Source organism: Haliotis cracherodii, unplaced genomic scaffold, assembly GCF_022045235.1.
Source record: "Haliotis cracherodii isolate W230 unplaced genomic scaffold, xgHalCrac1.p SCAF_13, whole genome shotgun sequence".
In the NCBI taxonomy this organism is placed as follows: Eukaryota; Metazoa; Mollusca; class Gastropoda; order Lepetellida; family Haliotidae; genus Haliotis; species Haliotis cracherodii.
In genome coordinates, this window is record NW_027266268.1 from 22,194,117 (window position 1) to 22,219,589 (window position 25,473).

General features: G+C 42.5%; 2 protein-coding genes across 2 annotated transcripts; both read right to left on the minus strand.

The window, feature by feature from the left end:
- Positions 1-3,049: 3,049 nt before the first annotated feature.
- LOC139458532 (uncharacterized) lies at positions 3,050-3,865 on the minus strand. Its single transcript, XM_071239965.1, has one exon. The coding sequence runs from the start codon at positions 3,863-3,865 to the stop codon at positions 3,050-3,052; it is 816 nt and encodes a 271-aa protein (XP_071096066.1).
- A 572-nt stretch (positions 3,866-4,437) lies between these two features.
- Positions 4,438-20,846, minus strand: LOC139459062 (E3 ubiquitin-protein ligase TRIM45-like). Its single transcript, XM_071240505.1, has 6 exons — positions 20,807-20,846; positions 16,088-18,097; positions 7,866-7,995; positions 7,089-7,203; positions 6,525-6,651; positions 4,438-5,941 (listed from the first exon to the last, which is right to left on the minus strand). Exons 2-6 carry the CDS (start codon positions 17,484-17,486, stop codon positions 5,805-5,807), a joined length of 1,908 nt encoding a protein of 635 aa, XP_071096606.1. The 5' UTR covers positions 17,487-18,097; positions 20,807-20,846; the 3' UTR covers positions 4,438-5,804.
- Positions 20,847-25,473: the final 4,627 nt, after the last annotated feature.

Below are 25,473 nucleotides of genomic sequence, written 5' to 3' on the forward strand. Positions count from 1 at the left end.
GAAAAAAAATGAGTGTTCTTTAACTTCTTTTGAATAGTGTATATTCTCTCTAAAGTATATCTTCGTCAAGGTTGTAGATTCATTATTTTTGGAGGGGCGGTCGGGTAGCCTGTGGTTAAAGCGTTCACTCGTCACGCCGAAGACCCGGGTTCGATTCCCCATACTCACTCACTCTTTATTTTTGGAATTCTTTCCACATCTTGTTTTTAGCTAAGGTCATACTAAATGACTTATTTGATTATCATCCATGCTTCACTACAAAGCAGCCAAACGATTGCTGATGTGTTTACCTTTTTTCCATATTTGACAAAAAGAGTTGTATCTGTAGTCCTACCAAACATTCTTGCTTCATGTGAATCACATCCATAAACAGTTAATGAACACAGATGTCTTGTACAGTTGGTTTAGATATACTGAACAAAATATTAGGGAAGTTAGGGATCATGAATACTTTGAGGATGTTGCGTATGAAATTGTGGGCTCGGTCTACACTATACAAAAATAGCCACGATCCCTGACATTTTATGTTCAGTACATTTAAACCTACTGTTTAAGGCTTCTGAGTTCATTACTGTTGACGGATAAAGTATAACATAAGAATTGCGGTGTTATTACATCTGTAAAGGACGGACTGGCAAGCACATCTTCCACTGATCTCAGTTGGCCCCAAGGCTGAATCTTATAATATTTGCTAGTCAATGAGTGTTTCATTTTGTAATATCATCTTTCCTACAACATGACTGTGCTTAGTGAACCATGACTGTTGTTTATTCCAGCACTACTGCTTTGTGCAACACAACTGTGCTTAGGGCCACAACTGTGCTTAGTGCAGCATAACTATTTTGTGCAACATGATTGCAACACAATTGTGCTTAGTGCAACATAACTATTTTGTGCAACATTACTGCAACACAATTGTGCTTAGTGCAACATAACTATTTTGTGCAACATGACTGCAAAACAATTGTGCTTAGTGCAACATGTTTGTGCTTAGTGCAACATAACTGTTTTGTGCAACATGATTGCAACACAATTGTACTTAGTGCAACAGAACTATTTTGTGCAACATGACTGCAACACAATTGTGCTTAGTGCAACATGTTTGTGCTTAGTGCAACATAACTATTTTGTGCAACATGACTGCAACACAATTGTGCTTAGTGCAACATAACTATTTTGTGCAACATGACTGCAACACAATTGTGCTTAGTGCAACATGTTTGTGCTTAGTGCAACATAAGTGTTTTGTGCAACATGACTGCAACACAATTGTGCTTAGTGCAACATGTTTGTGCTTAGGGCAACATAACTGTTTTGTGCAACATGACTGCAACACAATTGTGCTTAGTGCAACACAACTATGCGTCAAGGAACATGATTTAGGTTAGTGGACTAAACTGGAATTGTGAATTAAAACTGTATTAACATTACACCTTTTGAGTTAGAAGCACCACTGAATTCGCTGACAGTTTCCCAAGTTCTGTTTTACAAAGACTGATGGAGTTCTGAACAACTTGTTTATCTGTACCATAAACATCTCCAACTCATGATCCAGAATATCTCATCAATACCAGTATTCCAAACATAATTACTGTTCACTCTTTCCATTCCCCTCCAAGGTGTTTGTTATCTCCCGACAGCCACATCCAGTCGTAGGTTTCAAAAATCCTTTTTATTATACTGCCCTCTCAACCCCCTTTCATATGTGAGAAGTCCCTCTCTCCCAAACACCCCATGCTTGTCATGAGATGACTTAAATGAGGATTGGATGGTGTCAATATACCCTAGTGGCTTAGGTTTGAGGATTGGATGGATATAATGAGTGACCTAGATCTGTGGTGTCATTGTACCCTAGTGGCTTAGGTTTGAGGATTGGATGGAAATAATGAATGACCTAGCTCTGTGGTGTCATTGTACCCTTGTGGCTAAGGTTTGAGGATTGGATGGATATAATGAGTGACCTAGCTCTGTGGTGTCATTGTACCCTAGTGGCTTAGGTTTGAGGATTGGATGAATATAATGAGTGACCTAGCTCTGTGGAGTCATTGTACCCTAGTGGCTTAGGTTTGAGGATTGGATGAATATAATGAGTGACCTAGCTCTGTGGTGTCATTGTACCCTAGTGGCATGGGTCCGTTGCTCTTGCGGTCAAACACTCGTCTATCAACATATGATTTTAGGATCAATGTGATGTAGTTGGAATATTGCCGAGTTACAAAAAGCAACTCTGGTTCAAGCACTTATATGTAAATGTGTGATACAAGCAGTCTTCAGTTGTACACTTATTTACATTTTGCATGTTTCCGTCTTTTTAAGCCTGACATGGATGGAGCCTATATAGGTTCAATTTTAATTTCATATTTAGTGTCAATTTTAAAACATGTACCCACAGAACCTTTACTTACTGTTTTAACTTGTGTTTTATGATTGTATTTCAGTCCTCTTTGTCAAGAAGCCTACAGTGTTGATAGTTTGTACATACTCTACTGTTGTTTGACTTCTGTATAACAGCGCAAGTGATTGTGTAAATAAAGTAACTTATTCAGGTTTTGGATTGATTACTTCATTGCTGGTTGGATCTGGGAAGTGTTGGGTGGTCACATGTGAGGATCTGGTGTGTTGGACTGGGAGGTGTTGGGTGGTCACATGTGATGAGCTGGTGTGTTGGACTGGGAGATGTTGGGTGGTCACCCGTCAGGATCTGGTGTGTTGGACTGGGAGGTGTTGGGTGGTCACACGTGAGGATCTGGTGTGTTGGACTGGGAAGTGTTGGATGGTCACACGTAATGATCTGGTGTGTTGGATCTGGGAAGTGTTGGGTGGTCATACGTGATGATCTGGTGTGTTGGATCTGGGAAGTGTTGGATGGTCACACGTAATGATCTGGTGTGTTGGACTGGGAAGTGTTGGGTGGTCACACGTGTGGATCTGGTTTGTTGGACTGGGAAGTGTTGGGTGGTCACATGTGAGGATCTGGTGTGTTGGACTGGGAAGTGTTGGGTGGTCACACGTGTGGATCTGGTGTGTTGGACTGGGAGATGTTGGGTGGTCACCCGTCAGGATATGGTGTGTTGGTTCTGGGAAGTGTTGGGTGGTCATACGTGATGATCTGGTGTGTTGGACTGGGAGGTGTTGGGTGGTCACACGTGAGGATCTGGTGTGTTGGACTGGGAGATGTTGGGTGGTCACACGTGTGGATCTGGTGTGTTGGACTGGGAGGTGTTGGGTGGTCACACGTGAGGATATGGTGTGTTGGACTGGGAAGTGTTGGGTGGTCACACGTGAGGATCTGGTGTGTTGGACTGGGAAGTGCTGGGTGGTCACACTTGATGATCTGGTGTGTTGGACTGAGAGATGTTGGGAGGCCACACTTGATGATCTGGTGTGTTGGACTGGGAAGTGTTGGGTGGTCACACTTGTGGATATGGTGTGTTGGACTGGGAAGTGTTGGGTGGTCACACTTGTGGATATGGTGTGTTGGACTGGGAGGTGTTTGGTGGTCAAACATGATTATCTGGTGTGTTGGACTGGGAAGTGTTGGGTGGTCACACATGTGGATCTGGTGTGTTGGACTGGGATGTGTTGGGTGGTCACACATGTGGATCTGGTGTGTTGGACTGAGAGGTGTTGGGAGGCCACACTTGATGATATGGTGTGTTGGACTGGGATGTGTTGGGAGGCCACACTTGATGATCTGGTGTGTTGGACTGGGAGGTGTTGGGTGGTCACATGTGTGGATCTGGTGTGTTGGACTGGAAAGTGTTGGGTGGTCACACGTGTGGATCTGGTGTGTTGGACTGGGAGGTGATGGATGGTCACACGTAATGATCTGGTGTGTTGGATCTGGTAAGTGTTGGGTGGTCATACGTGATGATCTGGTGTGTTGGACTGGGAGGTGTTGGGTGGTCACACGTGAGGATCTGGTGTGTTGGACTGGGAGATGTTGGGTGGTCACACGTGAGGATCTGGTGTGTTGAAATGGGAGGTGCTTGGTGGTCACACGTGAGGATCTGGTGTGTTGGACTGGGAGGTGATGGGTGGTCACACGTGTGGATCTGGTGTGTTGGACTGGGAGGTGATGGGTGGTCACACGTGAGGATCTGGTGTGTTGGACTGGGAAGTGTTGGGTGGTCACACGGGTGAGGACCAGGTTGACGGCAATTCATTTCACCCTTATCAAATGGCATATCATGTAACCACTGAATTATCTGGTCCAGATTGGATATTTTCAGGCAAGTGTCGTTAGAAACAGACAACCAAAGGACCAATGCCATATAGCTGTGATACTGCTGCCTAGAAGAATATGTAATGTAGTTGTAATATTGCTCGCTTGAGGCCAATGTGATATAGCTGTCATATTGTTTCATGGCCATTCAAACAAAACAAATACTGGTAGAAATATTTTGGTTAACACTTTTATTTTTTTAACATGTCCCACATAAATAAATACATGTTGAAATTTTATTTGTACAAAACATATTGTTAATTTGTGTTCTTGGTCATTTGTGATTTGTCTGTCTGTGACGAGACTGTTAAGTCTCAACAAATGGTGATGTCACTTGGCAGTTCTAGCTTTTGTGGCCTGGCCTTTCTTTCTGTGGGTGACATGGGATTCTTGAGCAGTACACACAGGAATAGTAGTACTCTGTTCTGTCCATGCTCCATTAGATGACGTCTGTCTTATCCTGTCGTTGGCTTTATAACATGGTCTGAAAGCAGAGAGGATCAGAGAAGGGACATTCTTCCTGACTTCTCATCTCTCCTCAGCTCAAGTCACGTGTCTGGGGAACCTGTCCCCGAGACAGTAGTCTCTGTAATGTGGTGTTAACAGAGAATGAGACTATTCTATGTTCCTGAACTTTGGCTGCTCAGCGTGGCCGTCTGGTTGAAGAGTGAAATGGAGAGAGTGTTTTGTCCATGTTATATTTTGTTGAAATCCACATGTTTGACACAGAGATGAGAGCGTTTGCTGTTCTCTATGTGTTATCTTCTCAACAACATCTGTTGTTCACTTGAGAAGCCTCAGCAAAGATGTGAAACAAGATGACTGGCAATCTACCAAATACCTTCGCTACGTTGCATATCTAAGCAAGGACGGGAAGGTGGCCTGGTTATCCTCTGAGACTGAGTTCTTCACGATGACTCTCTGATCAAGCATGGGGGATTGTACGAGGTACCTTACAATGGCCACTTGATGCACACAGTGAAGTCAAGCAAGTGTTCCAAGTTTGTCATCTTGCTTTTCCTGTGGTGATCTGCCTTTAGATGTTAGCTTTAAAATGTGGCCACCAGCTTCTGACGTGGCCATGTTCGTTTCATCATCAGCCGCCAGCTTCTAACGTGACCATGTTTGTTTGATCATCAGCCGCCAGCTTCTAACGTGGCTATGTTTGTTTGATCATCAGCCGCCAGCTTCTAACGTGACCATGTTCGCTTGGTCATCAGCCGCCAGCTTCTAGCGTGGCTATGTTCGTTTGATCATCAGAAGCCAGATTCTAACGTGGCCATGTTCGTTTGATCATCAGCCACCAGCTTCTCACGTCGCCATTTTCGTTCGACCATCAGCTGCCCGCTTCTAACGTGGCCATTTTCTTGTGGTTATCTTCTGCCAGCTTCTCACCTGGCCATTTTTGTTTGATCATCTCCCGCCAGCTTCTAACACGGCCATTTTCGTTTGATCATCTGCTGCCAGCTTCTAATGTGGCCAAATTCGCGTGGTCATGTGCTGCTGTGTAGTCAGTTGCTGTTGAACTTGGGCAGTCTGACAAGACGAGTGTGTTTTCCGGTGATCAACTGTGACTGCTTCATAACGTGACCTGTCTGAGCGGAGAGGGTCTGCTGGTAACAGAACATTCTGAGTTCTTCACCATCTTCCCACAGCACGACCAGTGAGGTCCGCCGGGGTGGTTGCCATGTCCGTGCCCGCAGCCTGCAAACCCACCTAGAACATCCACAAATATATATTGTCAATGCAAGAGAACAACCATCCTAGATTTTCTGCCAAAACAGATTCCATTTGGAGCAAAGGGCAAAATAGCTGTGGATAATATATGAGTGGACCACTGAAAATCAGCGTCACCAGGTGTTCCCAAAAAGGGTAAGCATGTCCTAGCGGTTGACAAACGAATCCAAATCTCTCTTCTATCTTCAATTATGATCATTGTGTCAATAACATTTGCATTGCTTTAAGTCTAACCTATGAGTTCACCCTTGAACAGGACAACAATGTGAACAATTGAACTTACTGTCGTCTAGCATAAAGACATTACAATTGGTTAGCATTGAAGTGGTCTGCAGCAACCAATGCTTGACATAAAAAGTGACTGTTTGTTGTAAAAGGCGACTCAGATGGTCAGGCTCATTGACATGGTTGATGCATGTCATTGTATCCCAATTGCGTGATCAATGCTCATGATGTCAATCACTGGATTGTCTGGTCCAGACTCGATTATTTATAGACCTCCGTCATATAGCTGGAATATTGCTAAGTGTGGCGTTAAACAACAAACAGAATTGAAGCTCACCTGGCATTGCCCCCTTGCATCCACACGTGACGTCCCTCTTCCCTCCGGTCTGACAGAAGGTGCAACACTGCCAGATACCCTTGTGTTCCCGCCATCTTGCCTTCACACTGAACTTGAAGGGGCTATCCTGAAGATGGACATAAAATACTTAAATGATAAACAAGTTTATCATCATCAGATATGATAAATTTCAGGTGCTACTATTCTTCAGTTCCAGCCCACTGAGATACCATGTAGCAGTTTAACATTATATACCTCTCTCATCACCTTCCAGGCAGTAAACAACAAATACCATCTTTTGACAGTTGTTTTGTACGACGCGACGGGATGGGAACCCCTGACCTTCCACCCTCTGGGCAGGCGTTCTGTCCACTAGACCTCCGAGCCATATATATATATATATATATATATATATATATATATATATATATATATTTGCAGAAGTAACATCAGTTGAAGTTTTATTTTTAGGCCTTTATGTAGCAAGGACCATATTTTCATACAGATTTATAGGCAGAGAGGCTATTAATTTAACGCTGTGATTTTAGTCCGAATTTAACCTACCTTGACCGGCTGGCCACTGACTGCCACGTGGAGGAAGTGCGTGCCCTTCTGGACCGGGGTGAAGGTCAGCTGGTGGGTTCCGTCCTTCTTACAGGAGATGTTTACAGGAACGCTTCTGTGGAGGGGAAGAACACATTATCAGCGTGTACATACTCGTCAAGGTGCTGACAGTGATAAACACACCACGAAAGACGTCAATGGCTAAATTAGAGAAGTTACGTATTCCATCTTCTCTGGGTGTACATGGGGGTGCAACCTGGGTCTTTTGGGGCAAAATTTAATCCGAATTCCGAAAATGCTGAGGAATTTGTCCTCCAGTTTATTATAATATTCAAACTGCACAGTACATGATGATGTTTAGAAAAATGTGATGCCCACCCCCCACCTCACCCCCACATATTGTTTGTTTTAAAGCACAACTAAAAAAAAATATATTTCTAGAAAAATCCATGGACACTTGTGTTTAGTAAAATATGTACATGGACAGGTGGTCTTACTAAGGAATTGATAAAGGCAAATTTACAGAAACACAATCTCATTAAACTCTGATCTAAGTTCTCGCTGCCGTTAAACAAAGCTTTGTTTAGCGATAGGGAGAACTAAGATATGATTTTAATGAGATTGACGGAAACAGTGCATTTAAAGTCCATAAGTTAATCCTGCCTTCATAGATATCCCACCTTCTATGTACCATCTAAAGATCTTCATTGAAGTATCAGTAAAACTGTGATCCAACTTGAAATCCTTTTACATACAGATATATACACTCCAACTTACCTGAGACTTTCATTCTGGTAGATAAGCCACGCTCTGACGTTGACGTCACTTCCGTTGTACTGCACGTGCTCTGTATCTCTTACGGTCAAGGTCATCTGAGACTTGTGACCAATCCTCGCTGTGCTCAAACCTGTAACAGGATATCCAGTGTAAGCATACAATACTTAGTATAAACTAAATCCCCATTAACATCCGGGGTAGAATAGGTCTTCACCAATCCCTACTTACCGTAAAAGGCGAAGGCGACCATGCTTGTCGTAAGAGGCGACCAACGGGATCGGGTGGTCAGGCTCGCTGACTTGGTTGAAACATGTCATCGTATCCCAATTGCGTGGATCAATGCTCATGATGTCAGTCACTGGATTGTCTGGTCCAGACTCGATAATTTACAGACCGCCGTCATATAGCTGGAATATTGTTGAGTGGGGCGTAAAACAACAAACCAACCAACCGTTAGTCGCCTCTTACGACAAGCATGAGTTGCTGAAGACCTATTCTACGCCAGATCTTCATAGGTCTCAAGCGGCTTCTAAATAACCTCACTTAACCCAACTCAAAGCACAATGCTAATTATGCACCTGAAACACCGTTTCCTCACTATCTCACACACGTTGTTCTGACCATGTCCTGGTGACATACAGTGTGCCTGGTTGTGCGTACTAAACATAACATGCCAAGATTATCATCAAAACATCGATCCATTGGCCACGTCATACCAAAAGACGTTCAAGGGTGGTACTTGTCGTTACTCTGCCTGGCGCTTGGCATTAAGGGGCTAAGGCAAGGACTGGTCAGCTCGGAGTCCGTATACTGTGTCTGAGTGGGGTATCCATGTTAAACTGCGGCATGGTATCTCAGTGGGCAATCGGCATTAGTCCGGACTAGGACAAGCGGCCACACACGCACGCACGCACGCACGCACGCAAGCGTGCAATAAGTGCAATAAAATGTTAAAAACCTGTTTCACCTCACCTCATCAAGAACACGAACTTAAGTTAAAACTCTCAACGGTGTTAAACAAATCAACAAAACAATTTGTAACAGCTTCAAACCCTCTCAGGTTGCTGAGAATAATCTCGCAATTAGTTAAAAACAGAAACAAAAATGTTCCCCTTGTAAAGCAGGCAGTGTTTTTGCGAACATGTTCGCCTTGCGTTGCATTGTACTCAGATATGTGCTGCTGGGCCAAGAATAGCCGTGTAGTGGGGATGTGTGAAGGTTATGTCATTCCTGCAATGTATCCCAGTTGTTGAGTAAACCTACCCAGCGCTGCACGGAGCTGTGAGATGCGGCAGGGATCTGTGTGGGGGGGTCCGACTGCTGAAGCTCATTACAGGCAGCAGTGTGATGAGTACGACGTATGGTTATACACACTTGTAGCATGTTGTGTCTATTCACGCTGGAAATAATCCTCTCTGATTACAATCACCTGGTGTACTTAAGCAATGGTTCGTCATAAACTGAACAAAAAATGCGATCATGAATATTTGGGGGATTTTTATTTGCTGTGAAGACGGAGCACTAAATTTCAAAATATTTCTGACTCTACACGGTCCAAATTACAAAGGGTTTTTGACAATTTCAAAAGACGTTTACCCACTGACATACTGGTATATCACGTGTCAAACATACCCGATATACCTTATATCACCCTGGATCTCGAGTGTCTACAACCTACATTCCACACATAGCGTCAACCAGACAGGGTATCACGTTATACAGACACGGGTCTTTTCTTAATGAAACGGATCAGTCGGGGTACATGTTGTCTCGTGGGGACACTAGGGTGCTGACTGGGATGCTGACATTCATTCGTGGGGCGATTAATGTCAACTATTCATGAAGATATTCATAAGTTGTACATGACCCTGGTGTCTGGTATGGCATCATGCAGCTTTTCTAAGACGTCAACTCAGAGCCACAAACACTACGTGTGGCTACGTCCACCCGCCTAGTTTCCCGACATCTACCTGTAACCAGACGTACGCATATAGTCAAATTATGAAATATCCCTTGTAAATTCTTGAGTTTGAAAATTCGGAGGCTTCACTCGCTGCTATAATGTGACGGCTTGATGTCTCTCCAGACACTTGAGTGAGTGAGTGGGTGATCAGTGTATGGGTGAGTGATTGTATGGATGTGCGTTTGGTTATATGTGTGAGTGGGCTAGCGAGTGAGTGGGCGTGAGTGTATGTCGCTTTTCTCAATATCAGTGAGTGAGTTGGGTTTTACGCCGCTTTTAACAGTATTCCAGTTATATCGCGGCGTGTCACCTTAATGTGGGAGGGAAGCCCGAAGTGATGCAGGTCTCAGACTTATCAATATCAGGGCAGGGGACACCACAAATGGCTTCAAACATTGTACCCATATGGGGAATCAAACCCGAGACGTCGGCGTGACGAGCGAACGCTTTAAACACTAGGCTACCCAACCGCCCCACAACACGTAAAGCTCGGAGGTATAAGAACGAACAAGACACCAATGGGTGATTGAATATTGCTTAACGCTGCATCAGCAACTTTGCACCTATTCGCGGCGAGCAAGACACCAACATAAGTTCCCTGTTTGAAGGGAGGGGTTGGTTATTCAAGACCATGGTTTGCAGTAATTAGTTACGACGTACTGCCTTCTCTCCATGCTAGTCACGGTGACTGACAATTAGTGTTATGAACCTCGGAATGCTCTTTCTGTTGTAACTGGGAAACACCAAGCGCGACGACGTAATTTAAGCTTTGAGAAACAATAGCCAATAGAATACGTCACGGCACATTGTCTGTTTCAACCACCTTGTTGAGTCAATGTTCCTTTCGCTATGTAAGCTTGCCTTAGACAAATAGATGTGAAGCCACGTCTGAAAATAAATGATTGATAAATATCCCCTCTTGACAATCATCATCATCATCATCATCATCATCAGCATCACCCGTGTGATATTTATATAACCAAAACACAATACATGTCATTATTTATCTTATTATCATTCATGTTGTTTTTTGTTATATTATTAGTAGTATTAGTATTAGTAGTATTGTCCAGAAAACTATGATCGTGGGTCGAATCTTGGATTCGTCCTGGTTATGTTTCTAGGTTTGTCAGCACCATACCCGTGGTCGTGTGTTTCACCAAAGTGGAAAATGATTAAGATTGACATCAATCTTGCTTTCCTCCCACATCAAGCTAACACGCCGTGATATAACTGCAATACTGTTTAAAACGAGGTTAAACCCAACTCACTCACTCATCTGTACCAGCATCTACATACTTACGATGCTGATGATGATGATAGTGATAACCAAGACACGTAGGTATGTGATGATCGAATGAGTGAGTAAGTTTTTGTTTTACGCCGCTTTTAGCAGATTTCCAGCAATATCACGGCGGGGGACACCAGAAATGGGCTTCACGCATTGTATCCATGTCGGGAATCGAACCCGGTTCTTCGGCGTGAGGAGCGAACGCTTTAACCACCAGGGCACCCGACCCCCTGACGTTCAAGGGAAATAAACGACTCCGCGTACCAAGACCCTTGATATAAGATAACCTTTTAAGTGTTTATAGTTTTATGTTTGTGTATGTTTTTAGTTCATATATGGTCTCTCGTAACCCTTAAAGGGTGGCTCACTTTTTATTGTATTTTGTATAGCCTATTTTTACCCTATACTTGTGAGGTGAGACTTTAATAAATTATCTGTCTGTCGGTCTGCCCGGCTACATGGTAAACATAAACACATACGCTCAATGGCACTATTACCGAACTAAACATAATAACGTTTTTTTCATAATAACTTCTCAGGCTGCTGCTGTCCCGACCTCACGGCGCCCAAAAGACACGGCTTCAGTATCTAATACCCCGTCTCACGAAGTTAACAAGATTTAACATGGGTCAACTCTCTCCGACCTAATGTATCCAACTATCTCAAACCTAACATCTCTCTTACCGCTACTGTAGACGGGCAACTCGTCCGACCAGCTGGCGGAGAGGGTAACCACCATCAGAAGTACTCGCTGAGAGGGCTAATTTTAGTCGAACGGAAACATTTGGTAGAATGAATTTCAGTGCCAGCTGGTTGCAACGTAAGCTATGCACCAGCTAGTAACCGCTGGGTTGCCTTTTAATACATTCGGTAAATTGGTGGGATGGTTTTCACACATAAACAGACGCTATTCATGATGATATTTGATTAATAGCGGAAGTAGCAAAATTGATAAACCACGAATCATACCTTGTACAGGAGTGAAACTAGTTTGATGTATTCATTCCCCCGCGGGGATTCCGTGACTGAGAGGGCCAACGTACCTCAAGCTTGTAACTGCCGGCTAAAATGGGCATCGTTTATTTCTTGACCACAGACGCGATAAAACAGATGAATTCCGATTACAGAGTACCAAAGTTGGTTCCAAGAAACCACTGATTTAACCGCTAAATTACCAAACATGAAGTTGCTAATATATCCATATCTTTGTGTTTAACGCTTGACTCAGCGATAGGGGCGGGTGGTAGCCTAGTGTCTAAAGCGTTCGTTGACCACGCCAAAGACGCGTGTTCGATTCCCGACATGTACAATGTGTGAAGCCAATTTCTGGTATTCTCCGCCGTGATATTTCTGGAATATAGCTAAAAGCGGCGTAAAGCCATACTTACTCACTCAGCAATAGTTCAGCTACATGACCACAGACTATAAATAAGCAAGTCTGCATCAGACAATCGCAACTATATAGCGACACTGTGTTAATCAGGTATAGGACACACATATGTGATCTATCGCGTATATGACCCTGAACCCCGAGGATGGAACAGGGTAAGCAGATATTGCTGGATTTTTTTGTTGATATCTCATATGACCGTGTTTATCTCGCACTACCAGAAGCTAATGGTCTGCAGAAACGGAAATTATAACATTAGAGTCATCACAAAACGTGAAACATGTTTACACACTATATATATGTCCGGGGATATGATTAGGCAACCACCTGATGACAAAAAAATAACAGCTGTGCAGTTTATCCAATTAGGAAAAAAAATTAAAATTATCACTCACGGAATAGTTGATTACGCAAAACCGACGATTTGTTCCTAACTATGTTTCAGTCGGTAATTTACTTTCAAACCTACATGCCTCTGTAACCTCCCATGAACAAATCTGTTAAAACCACAACTCATAAATGAAACGAAACAGCCAATTTACGGGAATGCCTGTTGCATGTCTGATGCGCGTGGTGTGAGTCATAAGCTCATTACACGCACGTATAGCGCTTGTTCCCATGCTGTGCCTGTAGATATTCCCAGTTTTAGAATATACCAGGTTTCTCTGAGATCTTATCTTATTGTCGGTTATTCTAGAGGTTAAAGTGTTTGTTCTTCACACCGAAACAGTTTATGAAATCCTGCCTATAGGTGTCGTGATGTAGAAGTGCTACACTAGCAGCACAATACCCCCAATCACTCACTCACCCACTCTCACTTAGTCACGTGGTGCAGACCGGCTCCCCTCTCCTTCACTTTGGCGTATTGCTGAGTGTGGCGTTAAACAACAAGCAACCAACAAACAATAGAGGTTCAAGGGAAAATGTAACCAGAACTTTGGTACTCGCGAACAAAAGAACACCACAGATCGCATGTTGGCATGGAGTTGAATTCCTTTACATGAGATCATCAGTACACTGTATCAGTGTTTGTTTTGTTTGTTGTTTAACGCCGCTCTCAGCAATATTCCAGCTATATGACGGCGGTCTGTAAATAATCGAGTCTGGACCAGACAATCCAGTGATTGACATCATCAGCATCGACCCACGCAATTGGGATACGACGACATGCATCAACCAAGTTAGCGAGCCTGACCACCCGATCCTGTTAGTCGCCTTTTACGACAAGCATAGTCCCCTTTTACGGCAAGCATGGGTTGCTGAAGACCTATTCTACCCCGGATTTTCACAGGTCGTTTATGCTTTGACTCGTCTACAGCACTGTATCACATACGACCCCTGATCTCCTCCCTACCCACACTCCTACATCAAACCATGTGATAACATGGAAACCGTGATACATGAACATAACTCCCACATCCTCTGTACTAATGATGGTTCTTTGATGGCTGATTAAGCCGTGTCGATCTATGTGCAAGTTCATTCCACGGTTGTTCTAAGGGCACGTGTGCGAGTTGTCGGAATGCATGTAGCTAAGAGGGCGGATACGAAGAGCGGTGCAATTACGTGCACCTGAAATAGACTAAATACGTGCACGTGCACAAAAATAGACCACTCGCGTGCGAGGTCAGAATTCCAGGGTGAATGTGCTTTAACTTGGTTCACAAGTGGTTCGGTTCGTTCTTCGTGGCAAAACCGCGAATGTTGCAAAAAACATGTTTGCATTCTGCAAATAATGCACATTTACTATATGCGAATTTCAATGTGTTCTTTAATGCTATAATAGCCTACAAACCTGAAGAAATACGCTCATTTTATCCTGGAGGGTAAACGCTTGTTGAAACCCCTAAATGGTAAAACCGTGCGTGTATGTTGTGGAGCTGTGTAACTTACGCTTGCGTTACAATCTCAAGACATCAGATCTAGCACAAGTATACATATTTGTATACAGTGAGACCTCATTGATCCGGACCCGTAAGTCTATGTAAAGAGCGTCTATATATAAAGGGACATGCTCGATTATCTAGTGTATCTTATCTCCATGAGGATAGGAATAAACATTTTCTGACCATCATTAGGGTCGTAATATTGCAAAAAGCGGCGTAACACCGCCCCCCCCCCCCCCCCCCCCCTCCCGGTACACTTTAGTAAGTGTCAATCATAATTCAATCTGAAAATGAACCTGGATGCATTCGTGACGAATGACCCGGATGGTTATGCCCCTTACCACCTCCCCCTCCCCCCCCCCCCCCCCCCCCCCCCACAGCCCTCTCCCCTACCCTACTATAGAACCACGCAGGTTGTGTCATGTGTCACCCCATTGTCATGATATTCTATTGCCCCTTACACCACCGTATGTGCTACAGTAAAATGTTGCATAGCTGAGGTGAACAGCCCAGCGGGCATAAGCGGCGTGTTGATGTTAGGGTGTTGTGTAAAGGTTTGTTGTGCTTATCTTATGTGGCAACTCACGAAACATACCAGAAAGAAAATAAAGAAACGTGAGAGCGTCTCAAAATAAACCATGAGAAATATCAGCAATATATGCAACATACAAGCACGCGGTAGTGTTCAGTAGCAGGGATTTGAATAAGCATGGGAGCACGAGCTCGTACGGAGTCACAGACTTGCATGGAAAGCTTTGTTTGTTTGTTGTTTAACGCCGCACTCAGCAATATTCCAGCTATATGACTGCGGTCTGAAAAATAATCGAGTCTGGACCAGACAATCCGGTGATGGACATCATGTACATCGATCAACGCAATTGGGATACGATGACATGCATCAACCATGTCAGCGAGACTGACCACCCGATCCTGTTAGTCGCCTCTCACAAGCACAGCCACCTTTTATGACAAGCATAGGTTGCTGAAAACCTATTCTAACCAGGATCTTCATGAGTCTGCATGAAAGCAGTCAGTGATGTTGGGAAAAACGACTCAAATATATTTCCTTTCCATTTCAACTATGCAACCTATACAAGCAATCATCCATTGAACTATACAACCAAAGATTCGTTGAGCTAAATAATCAATGATTCGTTGAACTATACAACCAATGATTCGTTGAACTATACAACCTTTGAGCCATACAATCAATGATTCATTTAACTATACAATCAATGATTCGTTGAGTTATACAACCAATGATTTGTTGAACTACCCAATTATTGAACCGTACAATCATTGATTCATTGAACTATACAATCAATGATTCGCTGAGTTATACAACTAATGATTCGTTGAAATTTACAATCATTGAGCCACACAATCAATGATTCATTGAACTATACAATCAATAATTCGTTGAGCTATACAACCAATGATTTATTAAACTAATCAACCACTGAGTCATTTAACTATACAACCAAAGATTCGTTAAGCTTAATAATCAATGATTCGTTGAACTACACAACCATTGACCCATACAATCAATGATTCATTGAACTGTACAATCAATGATTTGTTGAACTTCCCAATCATTGAGCCATACAATCAATGATTCGTTGAACTTTATAACCAAAGATCCGTTGAACTATACAATCAATTATTTGTTGAACTAGACATGTATCAACTTACCGTCACCGTCGACGGTGGACTTGGCAGCGGTCACTTGTCTGGACACCACCTTCCCATACATCTGGAAGTCGTTAATGACGTCTGCTTTCTCCTCGGGACTAAACCTTACGAAATCGTTGATCTTGGTCTTCGGGTCAACAGGGAGTGAGTTCAGACGGTTCAGACGTCCGGTTATTAACTTCTTGACGGTCAGTATCTCCAGATCTGAACCTGAGTCGATCAGTTCAGACACGAGTTTACAAGTCTCTCCGACCTCTCCCTTCGAATCCTTCAGGTGCAGTTCAGTCACGTTCAGACTTCGTTCCCTGTCCTTGACTAGTGAGTCTATCTGACCAATCAACGCCTGCCTGTGTTTCTCGATAGCTTGGATGTAACTGTCCATGAACTTGTTAATCTCAGATTCCACCTGTTTCGCTCGTGTCCGAATCTTGTCTTTCAGAGTTGAGACGCTTTTAAGACGTGCTTCAACGGCATTGACTTTGGGAACGACGTTTTTTATGAGAAGTTGCATCGAATCCATCTCCGTTCGAAATAGATCTGATGACACGAACTGACACTGGTGGTCCCTGTGGTCGAGCACAACACAGTCCCGGCATACGACCTCGTCACAACTTGAACAAAACAGTTTCAGTTCTTCTGACGTATGTCTAGGACAAAATATTTGACGATGAATGCTTTTTCTCTTTTTGTCCGTGTCTGTAGGTTCGTTCACGCTGACAAGGTGATGGCCCTTGGTTCGCCGCTGTCGTCTGTGGGCCTGTTCGCAATAGGAACACAGACTCTCGGAACACTCCACACATCGCACTCTCACCACAGACCCTTCTGTGAGATCAACACAGGAGTCACAGAACTGGGGAATGTTGTTGTTGATATTCTGCAAGCAGTCTTCAGCTAGTTTTCTCTCAACCACATGATTTTTATGTAATTCACTGACGTCCGTTGCGATTTCAACTTCTCTTAAGCAATCAGGGCACAGAATCATGCGTTTCTTGTGATAGTAAGTGTCGTCTGTTTTGCCGTCTGCTGAATCGAAGGACGGCTGATCTAAACTCGGAGCAGACGACAACACCTTCGCACTCGATAGCTCCTCCCTTTCACCCGAATCATTCAAATCAGGGCAGTTAATGGGATACGTACGGAATCCGGAGATGCACTCGGAACAAAACGTATGAAGACACGGGAGAATCCGTGGATTTACGAACCTTTGAGAACACGATGTGCACACAAGTTTTGGCGAAATGCCTGCACATTTGCTGGATTCGTCCAAGTTGGCCTCCATGCTAACCCGACTGTTAAACGCGTACTGTTCCACCGAACCACTCAGCTGTTCTGAATAGGAAATGCAAGAGTCGTCTGCCTCTACCTGCAGCACGTGAGGCGATCCACCGGCCGCTTCCATTTGGAGGTTTATGTAGCTGTCTGCTCTAGATCAACACGCTGTTCAGAACACTATTGTAACCCCTCCTCTCACCGAGCCTATTCAATGCTAACGAATCTCCGTACTGGTGTATAGAACAAATAATCTCGTTTTCAGTCCGTAAAGATTAAGAAGTGTATGTAGTCTACACTTCTCGAAAGTGGGTAAGAACTAAGCAGACCTTGGTACACGCGGTATTCAGAGTACACGCTGTTTAACTGTCGTCTGCTTATTCATACGGTTGTCAAACGAGTTCACGATCACTCTCATAACATGAAAATAGAACAATTTCAATAGCAGATGTGCGTCAGTCAGATCCAAGCCTAATGACACTGAGTTCCCTATTAATGAATTACCCTGGCGTGTTGAGCAGGTACACGTCTCACTCAAGGAGGGCGAACGATTGAGTGATCGTCTTCCACAACAAAGGGTGTTGATTACGTCGTCTGACGGCGATGCTCCGATAGACACCTATCTGTTGTACCGTACACTTATCAGTGTCGAGGCGAAGTGTCAACACTCGTCCTCTACACAACCCACAGCAGCCCAGAACAGTGATAGGCCCGCTTGGCTTTTGGGATTCGTGTCTTGTCCTACAATAGATGTGAAATTGATGTTATTTATACCTATTATTGAGATTGGATTATGATTTGTTGGAAACGTGGTGTGATACTGGTGTGTTTAGAAACACAGGTGTGTGCAGGATATCGTAAATAAACATATAACACTCTCAAATACACATATCACCCTTATCAAAACGACATTTCACACCCCATCGGCATCTATTCCAAATCTCAAAATTCCCAAATTCTATATAAGCAACCCCTAAAGCCCCCTCTTGGGTTGCACAGACCACCCTTTCGGAAACACATTAAATGGCCTGGCCGGGCCCGTGTGCGAAATACGCACCAGTCGGAAAGCGCACGTTAAATCTCCAAAGTAAGTAAGTAAGTAAGTAAGTAACGACATTTCACACGTCACGCAAGTCTCTCTCCATTAAGATATACTGTCGAATACTAGCACTCATACAAACAAACATCTTGATCTCAGCATTCTCTCTGTGTCGCGTTGTTTTTAAAAAATAACTTTGTATTCATGACCCACCCGTAAAGATCTATCAACTTGCTCTCGTCGCTATGAGGTTGAAATAAAGCCGATGCGACGTCAAGATTGTAACTCACTCACTGTGCCACGGGGCCTTTCTTTACCTAAGTGACACCATTATGATAATTAAACAAACAAATACTGTTACATACATTTGAATGAAAAATTGTTAGTAAATAATTTTCTTATGGTGAACTGTATTGCAGAAATGACATAATATCGTGAAACTGTCAATACCATTTAATAAACTGCCGGGCAAAAGAAAGCATACGTCCATGTTTGATGGTGGCTAAAAATGATTGGTTGTTGGTTGGTTGGTTGTTTAACGCCGCACTCAGCAATATTCCAGCTATATGACGGCGGTCTCTAAATAATCGAGTCTGGACCAGACAATCCAGTGATTGACATCATCAGCATCGACCCACGCCGTTGGGATACGATGACATGCATCTACCAAGTCAGCGACCCTGACCACCCGATCCCGTTAGTCGCCTCTTACGACAAGCATTGTCCCCTTTTACGGCAAGCATAGGTTGCTGAAGACCTATTCTACCCCGGAATCTTCACGGGTCGGCTACAAATGAAACAAACAAGAAATGTGACGTCATATATATATCCGCACTTGAAGGTTGACCTCGCCTCGGTGCATCGGGGTACAATGTGTGAAGTCCATTTCTGGTGTCCACCGCCGTGATTTTGCTGGAATATTGCTAAAAGCGGCGTAAAACCATACTCACTCACTCGGTGCATCGAGTCATCTTTATATATTTGTTCAGTTTCCCGTTATCTCTTTTTGAGATTAGGTTAATCCCAAATATGGTTGTCAATTTGTTCAGATAATAAAATTGTGTTGATGTTGACGTATTTGTATATATTCAAAGAACTTTTTGTCTTTGCGTAACTGAGTATGGGGAAACGTGTGTGACCGAGAGACAGGAAATACCGACAAAATAACATTGTTGCAATGTTCCTCCGCGAAACCAGAGAACTTCAAAGTTAGGCGAGATCAGTAAACTACAAAGTATGAAATTATAAGAACTGAAGTATCTATCTATCTATCTATCTATCTATCTATCTATCTATCTATCTATATATATATATATATATATATATATATATATATATATATATATATATGTGTGTGTGTGTGTGTGTTTTTACGTTTTGGAGACAACAGAGAGCTTGGAATTTTAGCGCTCTTCTATATATACGACTGTTATATGTTTTTATATAATGGTTTGCTTTGTTTACTTTAGGGATGCCCACCTCACGTTAGTTTACCAAGTTGCCGGGTGCTTATATGCTTTCAATGCCTGTCATATGTTCGAGTAAAGTATTTGGGTGTAAACAAACTGCTTGAGTATATACAGCATCATATTTTGTTCGGTGATTCCGTAATTCAGAACGATAACCCACTCAAAACACTGGACTCAACCCATGCCCCTTCACTCAGTATATTTGCTAACACCAAAGAGTTCGCGTTTTATTTAGTCATGGTAGAATGGAGATAAACATACTGTGTTTTCAATGTAGAGCTAGGTTACCTGTAGATCTAACCGCGCTAAATTTAACATTTGAAACCTCACACTGCGCGTTCGGTTCCAAATTCAATTAGGCGCGGTTAGATCTACAGGTAACCTAGCTCTACATTGAAAACACAGTATGTTTATCTCCTAATTCTCAGCTCCCTGGGACTCATACAACCTTTAACCACTGATCACAACTCGTTATCTTTCCACACTTGCGCGCCTCTACTGAAAGTGTTCCTATAATCCAACGAATACTACAAACACTATAACACAATAAGGAGATGACGGTTTTGTTGAACGATTTAAACGCATATAAACATAAACAACTCAAAGAACACCCGATTGTTTCTATTGATATGTCGTCATGAATTCTTTCAGTAGTATATAAACATGAACACATATATACGTTATTTGTATCTGAACTACACTGACATTTATAGTTGCACGTGTTTACTTCAGAACTGAAACACAAGACCCGTAGTGTATCCCCTATCCCACCTATGTGTCTAAGTCTAACGGCCCGGAACTACACCCGAGTACTCATCCTAGCAGATGTGCAGTTCAGAATGTCCATTAAACATGTTGACATGTTGTCTCCAAAGAACGACAATCAGAAAATATCCGAGCATTGTACATGTATGCGACAGTGCTAAGGAGACAATAGCTTACCTCTACTTTAACGCTGTATCTTCTAGGATGTAGGAGATCGTATCGAGTGTCTACAAATGCTTCGAGGTATATCTAAACCCCTCACCGCGTGGCAAATTTATGTTAAGCAATACTAGTACTGCTCAACCTGTTTGTGAAATTCCTGTAGCGTCAACCCCCGCTTGAGCGGATCAACGTGGGGCGCTGCGCCAGTACAAACACACGCCTTCCAATCTGGGAGGGACGATAGTTCATGGCCCGGTCAGTTTGTGTTACCTGTAATCAGAGCGGCGCTCCCGCGATAGAATTTCATGGCTGGCTGTCCAGGGTGATTATTCTTTGTCATGAAGGGGAATTCCACACATCACGTGACCAGTCTGCGAGTCTCCGCTATAAATACAAATTTAGCGGGGTATCCAGTCAGTGTTGAAAGTTATAGCTGAAGTCAAAGTTCTGACTGCAAATCAATGCGATATGACGGTAATAGTGCTGACTACAGGCCAATGTCATATACCTATAACTCTCATATCGTTGACTACAGGCCAATGTCATATACCTATAACTCTCATATCGTTGACTACAGGCCAATGTCATATACCTATAACTATCATATCGTTGACTACAGGCCATTGTCATATACCTATAACTCTCATATCCTTGACTACAGACCAATGTCATATACCTATAACTATCACATCATTGTCTACAGGCCATTTTCATATACCTATAACTCTCATATTGTTGACTACAGGCCAATGTCATATACCTATAACTCTCATATCGTTGACTACAGACCAATGTCATATACCTATAACTATCATATCCTTGACTACAGGCCAATGTCATATACCTATAACTCTTATATCGTTGACTACAGGCCAATGTCATATACCTACAACTATTATATCGTAGACTACAGACTAGTGTCATATACCTATTACTCTCATATCGTTGACTACAGACCAATGTCATATACCTATTACTATCATATCGTTGGTTGACTACAGACCAATGTCATATACCTATAACTCTCATATCGTTGACTACAGACCAATGTCAGATACCTATAACTCTCATATCGTTGACTACAGACCAATGTCATATACCTATAACTCTCATATCGTTGACTACAGACCAATGTCATATACCTATAACTCTCATATCGTTGACTACAGACCAATGTCAGATACCTATAACTCTCATATCGTTGACTACAGGCCAATGTCATATACCTACAACTATCATATCGTTGACTACAGGCCAGTGTCATATACCTATTACTATCATATCCTTGACTACAGGCCAGTGTCATATACCTACAACTATCATATGGTTGACTACAGGCCAATGTCATATACCTGTATAATTGCTGACTACAGACCGGTGTATATCTAAATTGCCAGATTCCACCTCTCGTATCACTTGTGTTTGCTTCACACAAAATGGTGGCGCCCAGTCAGGACGATCTGATCGATGATCAAGTTCTATATCATGATAAAACGGGTAAAACATCGCGAAATGCATCAAATCACGTGAGCACCTTGATTAAAAACATGAAAAGATTTGGAAAATATATGCTTACAACGAGTTGGCGGTGCACATGCTTTGTCAAATCCTGCAATCGACCGAAATCTGCACGACAGTTTACGAACCGGATTTCGATTTCGGTGCGCGATCTTGATTTGGACTATGCATAGACATGTTAGTCCAGCCAAAATGTAACTGCATAATACCAGCCTAGTTCGGCAAGGGTGGAAACTGGACTTGTATGGTCAGTATACTCTCTTGCCTCGGGAAGATGTGGGATACCATACCCTATAGACGTTTGTGTTTGTCATTAAAACGGCATATTTCTCATTTATGGGAGATGACGTTCAGTCATACGAAGGCACGTCACCAATAAGTGACTGATTTACTATCAATACAATGTCAGTGTTTTTACTGAGTGCTGCATGCGTGATGAGGTGTTTTGCTGCATGCACCTAGGGGTGTAACCGGGGGAAATACAATTGTAAGCACATAAATGCCGTAATAGAGAAGATTTATGATTTTATATGCTCCGAGGAAAGGTTATTATTTTTCAAAGCACTTGTTGTTGTTTTTTGGGGCTACGCAGACGTTACGCCACTGGCATCCTTGTGTATTCAGCTGTGTTCACAAAAACGCCACACTCAGCAATATTCCAGCTATATGACGGCTGTCTGTAAATAAACGAGTCTGGAGCGGACAATCAAGTGATTGACATCATGAGCATCGATCCACGCGATTGGGATACGATGACATGCATCAACCAAGTTAGCGAGCCTGACCACCCAATCCCGTTATTCGCCTCTTACGACAAGCATGGGTTGCTGAAGATCAATTCACTCGTCTAAGGCGCCGCGATTCGCTGTGCAGAGTTGTGTCCCTTAGGCACGCCAGAAACCTACGATTGTGGGTTCGAATCCCGGTTCGCCCAAATTATGTTTCTAGATTTGTCAGCACCATGACCATGCTCGTGGGTTTCACCGAAGTGGTAAACGTCTGAGACCTGCATCACTTCGGGCTTTCCTCCCACATTAAGCTGACAAGCCGTGATATATACTGTTAAAAGCGGCGTCAAACCCAACTCACTCACTCACTAATCAGCAACGGAGAAGGGTATGGTTATATGACAATGGCGTTATCACCATTTCAAAATCACAAAGAAGTCTCTTCATATCATCTTATGTCTTTACTGGAATGTTTAACCTCCTTTAAAGGGGCACTGATCTAACGCAATTCCCCGGGACTGGTTGTTGCCTTTGTTATTGTTTTTCCCCAGTGAGTACCCGGATGTATAGCAGAAATCTAGACTAGTTCGCGACCTCTGCTGCGCCATTCGTAAGCGCATTAGTCACTTTTATTGTTAGTAATAAGGGCGTATGGTCAAATTGATCAACAAAATGAAATAGCATCGGTAATGGTGACGAAGTCACTTGCTTGGTAATTTTGCGATTTTCGTTTACACTATTTTGACTTGCAACACAAAGTAAATATTTCACCCGAGCATTGCTTTTTTTATAGTGTGTATATTTTTTTACTGTCAAATGTGTAACACATTTATTAAACGTCTAAATATTCAGTTATTTTACAAAGTGACTGAAAAACATTTCTATCTGTATTATCATGATAACAAATTCCAAACATTTTGATGTTTAATGTCATCACCAAGAGACTGAAAATGTTACGTTGAAAAGCTGCTAATCCTACATAATAATCTGTTGTGATGTTTGTAGGCCTTTTTGATCGCCTTAATCAATCTGGACAGATTTTTTAGTCGAAATGACTGAAATATTTACACATTTTATAAATTGCCTGAGAGAATCACATTTTACAAATTGACAGTAATATATACACGCTTACAAAGGAAAAGACCTGTGAAAATAACGTCTATCGCGCATTGAAGAATTTCCCAACCAAGACGTAGAGAAACAAGAACGAATCGGTTCAAAAGAAGGAAAACAAAATGCAAATATCATAATTACAACCTACCAAATTTATGTGTATAAATTTTAGGCAGCTTCCTTGTTCGAGGAATGTATCCATGAATATCCACACAAAGGAACAATATCCCACTCGTCTGCAGCTTTACAAAGAAACGTATTCGATGTCACGTGTCTCACTAACAATCAAATATTTTAAAAGATATATATCGTTTCGGGATATTATAACCCGTGTTCGTTTCTCAACTGATCACTTGGATTGTTTCAGGTGTTTTACATAGGTGTCACGTCTCAATGGTCGGCTGAGAAAGCCCACGTGACAACTATTTTCATAACGTCCACGGTTCCTAAAAAATCCATTGAGTGATAGATAACAATGATCAATCAATCAACGTATTATCAGTTAACCATTTGAACAAAATATGTTGTTTTTACAGCGGCACTTCACGCCAATATATGAGTGTATTCCCTTTGTATTAGAAAACCTAGACATGTAAACACTCACTCTTGACATATCCACTGTGCAAGATAACAGTGATAAATCAATCAACGTATTTTCTGTTAATCCTTTGATGACTAGGAACGATCCGTTGATTTACAAAACAAAGTAAATCAACTGATCATTCATCTCTTGCTGGGCTGCCACGTGCATATTACATAACACACATTTCACCTCACTTCAAACCTGGATTTAGATTGAATAATTACCCCAGACACAATAAATGCCAAATGGGAACCTTTGTCAGGTAATGTAAGTGGTGCTACCACTAATTGCACCTGTAATAAATTCATTAACTGAGCATCAAGTGAATGACGACAAATACACAAGTGTAGGGTTATACGAGAAAACGTGGATGACAACAAGGGAGTAGTAATCGTATTATCGACGCAAGCCGAAATCCGAAAATCCTTTCACTGCATGGATACTCTTTTTAGTATTAAACTATAACCATCTGGGGTATTTCCAAATGACATCTGATGAGCTCCGCTGTTCTTTTTGTCTGTTTGTTTAGGCTGAAGAAATTAATTAACATGTGTCCTTTGTCGAAATCTTTATAGATCACAGTTAACCAATCAGTGTTTATGCAAAAATGCGTAAAACAAATATTGCCTCCAGCCTCCAAGTTTATTTAGCTGTCCTTGCAGACGGTAGCCCAGTCTCTGGTCACGCTCAGTTGCGTTGCGTATCATCCGGGTACTCACGGGGGGAAAAACAATAACAAA

Excerpts from the sequence above, each read along its gene's own strand:
- LOC139459062 (XM_071240505.1), bottom strand. The coding sequence starts at position 17,486 with ATGGAAGCGGCCGGTGGATCGCCTCACGTGCTGCAGGTAGAGGCAGAC. Across the intron at positions 7,204-7,865 it reads TACCAGAATGAAAGTCTCAG|AAGCGTTCCTGTAAACATCT; the intron begins GTAAGTTGGAGT and ends TCCCCTCCACAG. Across the intron at positions 5,942-6,524 it reads ATGCAAGGGGGCAATGCCAG|GTGGGTTTGCAGGCTGCGGG; the intron begins GTGAGCTTCAAT and ends TGGATGTTCTAG.
- LOC139458532 (XM_071239965.1), bottom strand. The coding sequence starts at position 3,865 with ATGACCACCCAACACTTACCAGATCCAACACACCAGATCATTACGTGT.